The following is a 13,658-nucleotide window of genomic DNA, read 5'->3' as shown; positions in this document are numbered from 1 at the left end:
TTAGTATTAAAATACATCTACAAAGCGATTTTTTTTCTCAGCTAGGTCTATATCTTCTCACGCCTACCCTGATATTTTTGCCGCCACAGTCACTGACAATGATGCTGATTTACATAATTGTCAGCATGCATATAAACTACAACGTCTGTTAAATGAGAAAGGCAAACAAACGAATAGTTACGTTGCGAAGCAAGTTGATTTATGGAAATTCTTTGAGTTATTGTAAATTATATCCCGTGCTGGTCGGAAATTTGATGAAAGCCCACAAACAAGCCGTTCGAGTTAAGCAAATATTCAATTTTACTGACATGATAACTTCGGAGAATTCAAGTAGGTTAGATTTAGCTGAAATTACACGAGGCTTACACAAACAGTTCAAATGTACAAGTACATGCATTTGTATGTGTCAATAGACGCCTTTATAAACCAATTAAATTTTGCCGAATCCAAGTAGGCCTAATCTGAAAAAAAATCCTACAAGATTTGGCTCCTTATTATGAAGCCTTTATAATTCAATTCTTTTATTTCATTTCCATTCAAAACATAATACAAAGTAATATAAAACAATATAAATCAAATACAATTTTACAGAAGGGCATTCTTACTTCGTAAAAAAAAACACAGTATAATATAGAGCATAAATGGATATGGAAGATCCTCAGTATTTAAATCGGGGTGATGGCAGCAAAAAGAGTCAAATGCTCGTTGGTGAAAAAGTTTTTGCATTTGCTCCTACTTTGTGGAATGCACTCTCCTGAATAGTAAAAGAGATAGAAGGTGCACTCTAAATGATTCAGTTGTTGATCTATTTTTTTTGTCGATTTTTCCCCTTTTTTATTTCTCAGCATTTACTTCTTGAGAAATAGTGTTACCTTGGTTCGTTGCTCACTGCGTGATTTTTTTTCTTTTATAAGGGGGGGGGGGGGTATTATCATTATGGCAACCACTTCTATGGTGACGACCTTTAACCTTCATTCTTATACCCGCCTCATTGGCACCCAAATCCCCCCCCCCCCACCCGTGTGAATAGAATAATACGTCACTTCTGGTGCCTCCTTTACGCGTTAAAGAGCCTTGATAAAGTTGATGTCTATTTCCATCTAATTACTTCATTTAAGAAGGTTATATTCTTCGTCAGAAATTTCATAATGTGTAAGGGTCGTCTGTCTGTTTCGAAGCTAATTAGCGCTCATGACACGTGCATGTTGGAGTGGGCAGTTTGCTAATGGGCATGGAGATATTCTTAATAGAAATAATGTTGACTACTGACGGCACAAACGACAAGAATATCTTAACAGATCAGTAGAGGGAGAATTAAAACAGAATTTATATCTGTGAGAAATATACCGCGTATTCTAAATAAATTGACTGTAACGAAATCTCTTTGGGCTAATTTCATCTGACTGTCCATGCAAGTAACATTTATAAGGGAAGTTTTTCCCCCTACGAATTGGGAAGTTGCATTGATCTCCAAAATTTTATCTCTTTCAGATAAAAGTTAATACAATTCTTTCTTTCGCTGTATTTTTAGTTAGTTGTTTTCAAAAACATTTCAAGCAAAGTAACATATCTCGAAAATAAAATGATATAATATCTAGGACAGCCTTTAAATGCATCGTAAACCTACTTGTACAATTGGGCGTAATTGCATGTATTTTGGTTAACATCAGCTCACTGATTTCTCGGGAAAATGTATATCGATACATCGCAAATAACATTCAAGCTATCTGGTTTGCACTCACTGCCGACACACTGGAAAATTTAAACCACTTCAGCATCCAGGCTTTGGTATAATGCCAGTCAACTGATTTATCGGGAAACGTATATCGTTACATCTGAAATCGCATTGCGATATATCGTATAAGGGATAGTATGTCCGTATCTACTCGAGATCGCATTTATCTCATTACAGTGCCATCCAAGCGAGTGACAAGTCGAGTGTATTTAACTCATTTTCATTTTCTTACTAACCAATTTTTTTTTTTCTTTCTTTCTTCCTTCCTTCCTTTCTTTATTTATTTTCTTTCTTTCTTTCTTTCTTCCTTCCTTCCTTCCTTCCTTTCTTTCTTTCCTTCCTTCCTGCTAACCAATTTTTTTTTCTTTCTTTCTTCCTTTCTTTCTTTCTCTCTTTCTTTTTGTCTTCCTTCCTTCCTTCTTTCTTTCTTTCTTTTTTTCTTTCTTTCCTTCCAGATCCATGCATGTTTTCATAATTTAATGATGTTCTTCCAGTATACATGTATAGGGACGGGTACGGGGGATGTTGCATTTTCTTCATTATCATGTTATATATTCCATTCTCAATGGTCGCTGTAAAGTTGTATGACTGTGATAATACTTGTCTCAAATTATTCTAGGATTCGCTTTATGATGAAACTTACATTATCATTGTATATTTGATTTGAGAATTTGCTTTATAAGTCTTATATCGTTTCTATACAGGTGTATATTGTAAACTTGGTTTGAGAGAAGACGATAAAAACATGTTATAAAAAACACAAAAAATAACCATTTGACTGTAAGGTTGTCTCGTGCACACCCTCCCCTCCCCTCTTAGAATATATAATAGCCCCTCCTCGTGTCGTATTGCATTGACTTAATGCATACACATGCGTTCTTTTTATGGAAACTACAACTCGTGTTACCTACTTTCTTTTTGTCACTTTAGGAATATTCATTCTAACCACCCCTTTCAAGTTCAGAGACTTATCGTTAAAGCAGTCTACATGTTCAGATTATCGATTACAACCTGATGAGGATGAAAGTGGCGGCTATCGATCCTGAATCTAACACGTGGCCAAAACCCTCTTGAATGAATTTGTAATTTATTGACATTGGTGGCACCAGATGAAGTACCTTATGCGTAGAGACGAGCGGTGGTTATACTCTACTAGGAATCGCTTTTTATCAAGGATACTTCAACACCCCGCGAAGTTCAGAAACTTGAAAACATTGGCTGACATTTTAAATTCTTATTTAAGACAAAACATCCTTAACTTCGTTGTGTGTTGTATTTGATAATATATTATTTATATGGATATCCCAGAAAGAAAAATATAATATATATATATATATATATATCCAAGGTGCGAAAATATTTAAAGATATGTGTAAAAAAATTGTCACAACTTCATGAAACCGTTTGATTTTTTTTATATTGAATGGTGTATCCGGTCACTTTATTTCTAACTTTTCACTTTCATAATGACTTTCAGGTATAATTTTTCATGGCTTCATTTCTACAACATAATATTACAGACACAGGTGACGAATGAAAACTCTAAGCGCTTATTTATTTATTTTTTTTTTTGGGGGGGTTACTTTAGTCAAAGTAATGTTTATCAATGCTTCTTTAAGACTTTGTCTCCTTTATTTCTGCAATAAAAGAATGTACAATAATAATACTAACATAATTAGTCATCAACATACATATACATTATGACAAAGAATAAGAGAGGGAATAAAGGGGTTGAATATCCCATCCGTATCTCAGAAGACTAATTACACTGTAAAAAATGAAGTGCTGATTTAGCACTTCCAGTGCTTGTATAGTGACTGTACTACCAGTGCCGATTTTCTAGTTCAAATTTGAAACTAGAAAATCAGCACTAGAAGTGCAGTCACTATACAAGCACTTTAAGTGCTAAATTAGCACTTCTTTTTTACATTGTATCACCGTCATACCATTGACCTTACTCGGCATGTTGTTACCAATCAACCATAATACCTACTTAAACCCAAAACTGAAAACAAATAAACAAACCTTAAAAAAAGTTCTTTCTCTTATATTGCAACCAAACCTTTTAGCCCCCTACCACCTTCATATTCAAACATTCCCTTCTATCCAAATATTCAAATGACGCATAAGACAATACCAGGCCCATTGAACATGTTGAACAAATGTAGGCTCTCTAACCATCCAAAATGACCACTATCTTATCATGTTCAATTTTTTTCGCTACTTGTATTCATTTTTGTACATTACACTTTGTTTTTATATTTATATGATCGTTTTCTACGTTTTACACGACTTTTTTGCTATGAAAACCATTGGCATTATCTATTTTCATCACTGTTCTTATTCTTAATGTATTATGTATGTATTGACAGAGCTTCCTTTGTAAAGCAGGCCAATTGGTTTGAACGAAAAAACCCTGTCTTTTAGAGAAAACGCGACTAAATGAATACATATACAACAAATGACGTAAAATATAACCTTATCATCGATACTTATGATCAACACACACATACATAATTATGATAAAGAATAATGAAGGGAAGAAGGAGATAAAGTTATTTTTCGTCGCCTTGACCAATCAATCTCCGATTTTCTGGAGTACTGTGCATGTTTTCAATCACTTAGGCTCACATTGCAAAAAATCATATTTTTATATCACGAACTTTGAAGTTTGTTGTATTTTATATTGCTCATAATGATAAAGAAAAAAATACAGGGAAACAATGATAATTTCAAAATATCTGTGACAGAAAAAGCATGATTTTAATTCATCTTCTGAGGATTCTAAATTGTAGCACGCAGTATGTTTGAAAAACAAGTGGGATCGTGTTATCGGCCACTACAATTTTCCATTTTGCCAACCCATGATTATCTGGTATATTTTTTTCAGGGCTTATTATTGTCAATGTATTATTACAGATAAAGCAGACAAAATTAGACCTCGCAGCTCAGATTTTTCTTTAAAGTCAAATCAATAATAACCAATGATTTAAGGGTTTTTTCGAGTTTACTATAAATACCAGCAACCGAAACCATGGGTCGGTCTTACCTGTACAATTGAGATTTCTGGTGATATTCATAACTGTCTTGTAAAATTAAGATTCAATTTTCTTCTTTTCTTATTTTATCTTGACAGAATCAGTATACTCTCAGCCCACGAGAATAGATGACCAGTGTATAACATTACACGTGCTGGACACGGCTGGGGACTTTGTAAGTACATTCAAAGAGCTTTTCGGGCAGCCGGAATGACAAAAGGGGTCAAAAATTCTCAACTACTTCGTAAAAGAGATTTCATTGAAGAATTTGGCGAGTAATCGAGGGTGATTATTAAAATTGGTGGCCCGTATTCTGAAGTCAGTTTTAATTAGTGTTAGATCACAGTTTAACTCTGTGCTAAAATTAGGGAAGCATATTCTTCTATTTATATTGTATATCTCTTATCTTTAGTATTTTGTTTTCTGTTGCTGTCAAAGAAAAAACTTCAGTTAGCATTCCCAGATGATTATGTACAATTTGAGTGTCAAATGAGTTAATAAATTAGATGTGTATATACTATAAGGGATTGGTGCCCCAGTTAATTGGTTCTACTTAGTTACACCATAATATGAGATCTGTGTTTGGCCATTAATTTCTCTTATTTCCCAATTTTACACAATTCATATTTACATCATTCAAAAGATCATTTAATTTTCTTAAAAATGATACCATGCTTGTTATGATCATGCCATCACGAAAAGTGCATGATTCAAAAGTGTTGGATGAGGTCTGAATTGAAAAGCTGCAAAACGAGCAGAAATAGTCACGAAGGGTCAATACAGAACATGATTCTTTTGGCTGTGTTTATAGAGATTAAAATCCATTAAAATCAAACCCCTGCTTCTGGAGTGATGGTTCCGTGACTGTGAGGTTACATGGTTTGAGTTGTGGATTGAAATACAGAGGTGTGTTTGATTCCATGTTAATGTTTACGTTAAAGGTGCATGAAAATGATTTCATGAAATCGATGAGAAATTAACTCATCAGCACTGAAAAAAAAGAACAGTGACTTTCAATACTTTGTACTTTGTAATTTTGCAACTTTTTTTTTTAATTTTGACCTTGCCGCCACATTTCAAGGCACTACACCTCCATGTGAACGATACTCACATCATGCAGGGTATGATTTTAAAGAAAATTGAATGATCTATTCATTGATATTATTTACTAAGTGATATTTACTAAAACCGAGGAGGAATTATCGGTCAAAGTCAGATTTACAAACTTTTTTTGCGGAGGTTAGTTCGGAATACGGGCCAATGCGTCCGCAAATATAATGAATAGACCCTTTTCAATGACGTCATAGCACCGCCATCTTAGACAGCTCCGTTTACGAGTAAATCTATTCCTATATGATATCCTCTGAGGGAGAGTACTATGCGATTATTATGTCTTGTGCCTTGGATCTGTATCTACGAACTTCATGCAAATTTACTTGGCCACACAGATAGTGGATGACAATGCTGTTTAATCATTAAAGGTCAAGTCTACCACAGGAAAATGTTGAATTGAAAATTATACAGAGAAAAATCAAACTACCATATTTCATCAAAGTCGGATGTAAAATAAGAAAGTTATGACATTTTAAAGTTTCGCTTACTCTTTTTTTTTTACAAAAAAACAGTGATCTGCACAACTCAGTAACATGCAAATGAGAGAGTCGACGATGTCAGTCACTCACTATTGTTTTTTACTGTTTGAATTATACATTATATAATTATTTTACAAATTTGACAATATGGACCAACTTGACTGAACCATACAGTATTAAACAATGCTAATTCCATATGTTCGGGAAGGAGTTATTGTTGTTTCACTTGACAATGAGGAGAAAATTAGAATATGCATATTAATGAAATACAAAAGATATAGTGAGTGGATGATGTCATCAGTGTCCTTATATTTGCATACCGACCAGGATGTGCATAATACTGTTTTGTAAAATTAAGCGAAAATTTAAAATGTCATAACCTTTTAATTTTACATCCGATTTCGATGAAATTTTCAGTGTTAAGTTTGTTGGATTTTTCTCTTTTATTCAAATAAACTTTTTGTTTGGGTGGATTTGTCCTTTAAATAGTAGGTTATATCAGTGATACCTTGTTTTAAAGCTTTACATTATCTATCTCCGAATTCCAAATATATGTCAAACAGGATAAGGTATGGGCCCCGTTTTACGAATAGTTGCGACAGTTGCAAGCCATACTCATCCAATAGAATGAAAATTTATAATATATCTCTTATATTTGTGAGATGTGCTCTAATGTTCGGTGTAGGCCTTCATGATGTGTACGCCCAATTGTATTTATAGTATAATAATGATAATCATTAAGTTTATGTGTAATTTCTGCGGCATATGACAATTACATGACGGATGAGTATAATCTACACGCCTTTCCCCCGAAATGTAATAATGTGCACTGTTAGAAAATTTATCCTTAAAATGAAAGAAGTTCCTGCGGCAGAGTATCGAGAACACCTATAATCTTACGAGATTGCGTAATCTTGCAGGAAATTGGTACTTGGTGTATAAAACCCTACAAATTCCTTAAAGAAAGCCCCATTTCCCCCTTTTAAACAGACCTCTTCTGTTAAATTGCAGAAAAAATCATGTTTTATGAATTTACAGAATGATTCTGTTACTGCTTTCTGCAACTTTTTTTCTCTGTAAAATCAGTTTTTTTAACAGTGTGGGGGAATTACCCAATTATCAACTTTATTGCTAATTTTCTCTCCCCCCTCCCCATTTCCATTTATTACCCTCCTAAAACAATTTCCAGGATTTCGAGAGTCAGACAAGGGTTGAGCAGATACGGAATTCAGATGCCTTCGTGTTGGTTTTCTCGGTCACAGACAGATCCAGCTTCATCTTTCTTCATAAAATCAAACGATTTATATTCAAATCCAGACGTGACCTTGACAAAGTCCCCACAATGATTCTTGGAAACAAGGCCGACCTTTGCCACCTTCGCAAGATCACGAAGCAAGAGGGCGCCCAACTGGCGAAGGATTACGGATGCACGTACTGCGAGATGAGCGCGAGCGAGGGATACGTTCCCGTTGTCGACGCATTCCATGATCTATACCGGGAGTTCTACCGGGCGGAGAAGAGAGCGAAGGTGCGCAAGATCACGTCCCGGTTGCAGTTACGACAAACCATCAAGAATTTTACCGATAGACATCTTTATCGATCAAGGACAAACACGTTATAGTGTAGGATGGTGCATATGTAGCTGCTTCAGAAGTAACGACGGGATCGTTTCATGAAGTCGGCTTTTCCGACAGGTCACCATAGTAGCAGCCAGACACCTGTGCTTTTCAGCCAATCAACAGCGCCCAGGAAAGTTGTCCGATTCGAAGAATGTGGAGACGACAAGTACTGATCAGGCACTCCCCATGAGTAACGACGGGATCGTCTCATAAAATATTTTGATCCGACACCTTTGTAACAGTCATGCACACACCTGTGCTTTTCAGTCAATCAGTAGAAAAAGAATGTGGTCATATCTGACAATCTTTAAGACGGCAATTATGTTGAAGAAATGCGAGAAGTACTGTGGGGACCGTTTCATGAACACTGTTTTTCCTCCAACAGTTCAAAGTAATAGTCAGTCGTGCTTTTCCATCAAGCAAAAACCAAGTGAAGTTGTCAGATCTGGTGGGTGTTTCATAAAGCTGTTTGTAAGTTAAGAGCGACTTTAAGAACGACTGGTGATAGTTTCTTTTGGTAAATGGTATATTCCTTGGGCGATGGTTTACCGCGTAAGAAAGGTTCACCAGCCGTTCTTAAAGTCGCTCTTAACTTACGAACAGCTTTATGAACCGGCCCCCTGCACAGCATTGATGAGAATGCTGAAGAAATGCTCCACTCTGTGGTGAATATGCACGTCGGGTTAAATCGAACTTTTTGTTAGGAGTCAATAGGGGTTCAGAACGGTTTCAAGGGCATGCAAAATGTATTGTCGAATACCCTTCATGATAAAAAGCAACCAAGAAATCCTTGTTCAAAATGGTGAACTAATACCCTGAATACAGCAGTTTCGTCCTGGACTCTAGACAAACGACGTAACGTATTTGCAATTTCTCGTCAGCTCCGAAACTTATAGGACGAAGCTGTTGCTCTGCATGGTCCATCAATTTTCGACAATAAACTCCTAGCTGCACATTGTCATTTGACTTGCAATTTCTAAACATTTGGTGCGTTCTTGAATCCGTTCCACGTTGCGGTTCGACAAATCCCTACTATGCACATGCATGGTCCCATTTACGTGGTAGTTTTGATTAGAACACGACAAAGGATCGTCAACATAATTATTGAAAAGTGACTGAAATTAGATTGATGTTAAACTTTCAATCGATTTTAGCGTAATCCGAAGAGTAACTCAATTATCATTGCCTCCCGTATTCATCTTTTTGATTAAAACATCTTTATTTTTAATAGGTCGATACAGTTTACAGTGTTTAATAAAAAGGTGATAGAAGATTTTGCGGCCCTGTCTGGCCTAACTTCGGCAAAATGACATTTATCTATGAAAGTGGGTGATAAAAATAGTTGAATTGTGCATTGGGTAGCTTTCGTATTCACTGTCTCGCCATACTAAAGCACAAGTTTAATTTTATTTTCTATATGGGCAATTTCATGAAATGATCAAACTTTTTATTCGTCCGTGGCTCCCATTTTTCTCAAGTCTTATATATTTCACTATACAAACTGACCAAGTCATGGTCCTATATGAGAACATTACAAACTGTCAAAAGAAAAGAAAATCAGAGACAGAAAATTTCATGAAGGTGCCACACATAGGGGGTCGTATGTACATATTTTATGGAATTGCCCTTCAGTGAATGTATATTTGGTGTATATAAATTAATTCCCTATATCTGGATTTATTATAATTGGATGATCAGTTTAACTGCTGTCGTGAAAGTGTCGGGTATTTTATCCAAAAAGAAACTAATTGTAGAATATGTCAAAGCATTTTTTTAAGTCACCGGAGTGCTTGATAAAATATGATTCCGTGTGGGAAATTTCGACACATTTTCAAAAGTTTATGCTTAACGAAGACAATGCAATGTAGACTAGCTTCCCCTTTTGAAAATATACTCTATTTTTGTATTCATGAAAATACGCTTTCCACCAGAATATGAGCCCAATACGTATTCACAAAAGAAATAAATGAAATAAATAAGGCACCTCCTCCCGAGTCCCATGTCATGAAGACCCCTCTTTTGAAAATAACAATGCACAATTTCTATTACAAAGTCACTATCAGCCAGTCAAATTGATTGATTTCAGTAGCTTAAAACTTTTATTGCTAATTTGTTATTATAACAAGTTATATGAACAGGGGCCCCATATCCGGGCCTGCAGCATCTTGGAAACGTCGATACTTATCTTTTAATCTGCACGAAGCCACAGACTATGTAAATTAATTAGTTCTTAGGAATAGCATTGTAAAGCGTAAAGGACGACTACAGTGCACTGTCTGAGTATTGTCAGTTTTATAATGTGATACAGAAAGACTATATATCTGTGTGATGATATATTTATAACAATGTTGTAGAATGTAGTAACGTGAAGCCTGGCTCTTGCAAAACTGGATTTTGCACGCAAGATTTACTAGATGCTTTTGACGGCACCATTTTCAAGCATACTTCGAAGGATTTATTTTTTCTTCTCGCAATTTAGTTTGATCTTGTTTAATGTTGAATATTTTTTATTGTTCTTATATGCCTTTTTGGCTCATTAAAACGAGTCGTAGTTAGTAACCACTGTTAACCATATCATTGTTGTTTCTATAGACTCCATGAGCAAGAATCATGGGCGACACAAGAATATGTATTTACGGAGGGGGGGGGGGGGGGCGGCAAAACGGCCTCAATGTTACGTCATTTTAATGGTATTACAGAGGCACATGACCAATACTTCTCTTTTAGACTCTTATTTCTTCTCCTCCCCCATTTTATACTTGTTAAGCCCGTCACTCTAACAGCTTAGGTTAAATATCGGGGAGCGTTGTGGCCCAGTGGATTAGTCTTCGGACTTTGAAACAGAGGCTCGTGGGTTCGAATCCAAGCCATGGCGTAGTTTCCTTCGGCAAGAAATTCATCCACATTGTGCTGCACTCGACCCAGGTGAGGTAAATGGGTACCGGTAGGAAGTAATTCCTTAAGAAGCTGTGTGCGCTCTGAACGCCTAGCTTAGCCGGGTAATATAGGAGCGCCTTTAGCACCTAACAAGGTGGATATGTGCGCAATATAAATATCGTATTATATTATTATTAATTACGGGGGGTGGCAAACGGCCTAAAGGTTACGTCATTTTTGACCAATACTTCTCGTTTAGACCCCCCCCCCCTCCCCTTCATACTCGTTAAGCCCGCCACTCTTAACAGCTTAGGTTAAAATTTATAAGATGGTTGTTTAAGAAAAAACTCAAACATTAAGAAAACACAATTATTTTAAAGTTTAAACGAGTCGATGTTAGAGTGACGGGCTGAAAAGGCATACAATTATTGTTTGATTGCACTATGCATTTGAAGGGGAAGGGATAGTCGCCCCTCCCATATGCACGGTGCCCCTAGAAAGATTCCCCCAATACTGTCCACTTACAAATGAAAACAATTTTGGTACAGTCAAGTGAAAACGCTGTTCGCCATTATTATAGCATTATGAAAAATATTAAATATAATATCAAGACGCAGCTTATCAAAGTGCTAAGAAATATCCCTTCTGTCTATAACTATCCTATTTTGTGGTTCAGAAGGCTATACTTTATGCAAACCTGATGGTAGAGGGCCATATAGCCAAAGAAACATGATTAAAACATTCTTTCTGTGTGTATGAGTGGGAGATGTTTCCTCGAACACATTTCACCACATTTAGTGTATTAAAAATTCCATAGTCAGATATTTCATTTCATGTTTGGAATTTACTGTAGGTTATCTTTATGCTTCAGTCTATATCAATATTATGGAGCCATTAAGCGAAATGAAAATATATATTTTGAAGAAATTCTGTGATTTTATTGTTTTATATCAAGGATGCATAATTCTGTTTGCTTCTGATTGCCTTCTAATTGTGACATGACTACCAAAAATGTCGATAATAAAATATTTCATTGGAAGAAGAATTATGTCACAATTCTCTTTTGTCATAACGTTTTAAATTGTGTCGTTCAGTGTGACCGATTTCTATGTTACCTTGTACGTATGTTTTTTTTTCAACCATATCAGTGAAGTTGCTTGCCAATTAACTCTCACCCCAAAAGAAAAAAATATATATAATATAATAATGATAAGTGGAGCACCTTTGGCAGTCTCACCTGCATCACGCGATTCAATATAGCAGCAGTGATGACATAATTATTCACAAAAAACACCATTCATGTAATGATACAATACTACGTATATTAACAATGAATGACATCTGACCTTGATCATGCGACCTATGACTGGTCAGTGATACTTGATTACCCCTATATCCACATTTTATAAACTATATCTATAATATTTGAAAGTAATGACAGCAATCTTAAATTACCTCCACAATGGCCAAAGTTCATTGACCTTAACTGACCTTTGACTTTGGTCATGTGACCTGAAACTCGCATAAGATGTTCAGTGATACATGATTACTCTTAAGTCCAAGTTTTATGAACTAGATCCATACACTTTCAGAGTTATGATGGTTATTCAACAAATACCCCCAACATGGCCAAAGTCCATTGACCTTTGACCTTAGCCATGTGATCTGAAACTCGCACAGAATATTCAGTGATACTATAGATTACTCTTATGTCTAAGTTTTATGAATCACATCCATAAACTTTCAAAGTTAATGATGGTAATTCAACAGATACCCCCAACTTGGCCAAAGTTCATTGACCCTAAATGACCTTTGACTTTGGTCATGTGAAATGATGACATTTCAAAAACTTGACCTTAGGTTCAGATTTTGATGTTGATTCCCCATAATATGGTCTAAGTTCATTAACCCTAAATTACCTTTGACCTAGCATGTGACCTGAAACTCAGGCAGGATGTATAATACTTGATTAACTTTTTGGTCAAGTTTCATGAACTAGGTCCATATACGTTCAAAGTTATGTTATCATTTCAAAAACTATAAATCTTCTCCTCGAGCCCGTTAACGAATCTAAGTGATTAGGTGTTTCTCAAGGGGAGGGAAGTTCACTGCACCAAAAAAGAGTTTTTTTTTTGGGTTTACTAAGAGCACATTACAAGCACAACCCCCCAAATTTCACCAGAATTAGACGGTAAATAAAGTAATGAAATTGATAATTTCACATAGTAATCATGTGCATAAAATTGGAAAACCAGTGACGTCATTTAGCTATTTCTAAATCTTATCCCCTTATTATACATTTTTTGCAGCAGTTTTATTGTCACATTCACTATTTTGCAATGCCCTGGGAATTTTTTTAACTGGGGGTACTGATGTAAATTTGACAAGCAGAAAAAAGGGATTCACTACAAAATGAAGGTTATTTTGTCCCCGAGAAATTTGACAAGCAAGAGAGAGAGAGAGAAAAAAAGAAGCTTTCACTACAAAATGAAGGTTGTTTTTATTTTGGTTACATTTTCCCACTATGTAACACCTACCAGAATTCCAGGGGTGCTGCCTGAGGAGAAATAATAGCAGCAACCCCAGGGAAAACCGATACCTGGAGGATATCATCTGATATTGAAGAGCGCCATCATGCAACAGAATTAAACCATTCATCATTCACACTATGACCACGAACCGTCCTCTCTGCGCACTTCGATGCGAAAGTTTATTTTGCAGAAAACGCATTGAAAGAAAAGCTTTTTTAATACCAGCAATAAATAAGTGCACCTACAAGGAGAGCAAATTATTTACC

At 35.7% G+C, this 13,658-nt stretch overlaps 1 protein-coding gene across 1 annotated transcript; it reads left to right on the top strand.

The window, feature by feature from the left end:
- Positions 1–308: 308 nt before the first annotated feature.
- LOC121405762 (GTP-binding protein Rit1-like) lies at positions 309–8,482 on the top strand. Its single transcript, XM_041596715.1, has 3 exons — positions 309–330; positions 4,872–4,948; positions 7,555–8,482. The coding sequence occupies exons 1-3, from the start codon at positions 309–311 to the stop codon at positions 7,984–7,986; spliced, it is 531 nt and encodes a 176-aa protein (XP_041452649.1). The 3' UTR covers positions 7,987–8,482.
- Positions 8,483–13,658: the final 5,176 nt, after the last annotated feature.

This window comes from Lytechinus variegatus, chromosome 19 (genome assembly GCF_018143015.1).
Source record: "Lytechinus variegatus isolate NC3 chromosome 19, Lvar_3.0, whole genome shotgun sequence".
Lineage (NCBI taxonomy): Eukaryota > Metazoa > Echinodermata > Echinoidea > Temnopleuroida > Toxopneustidae > Lytechinus > Lytechinus variegatus.
This window is presented reverse-complemented; position numbering and strand designations above follow the sequence as displayed.

Coding starts and splice junctions, on each gene's coding strand:
- LOC121405762 (XM_041596715.1), top strand. CDS start 309: ATGATAACTTCGGAGAATTCAA. Junction 331..4,871: donor GATAACTTCGGAGAATTCAA/GTAGGTTAGATT, acceptor TTATCTTGACAG/AATCAGTATACTCTCAGCCC. Junction 4,949..7,554: donor TGGACACGGCTGGGGACTTT/GTAAGTACATTC, acceptor AACAATTTCCAG/GATTTCGAGAGTCAGACAAG.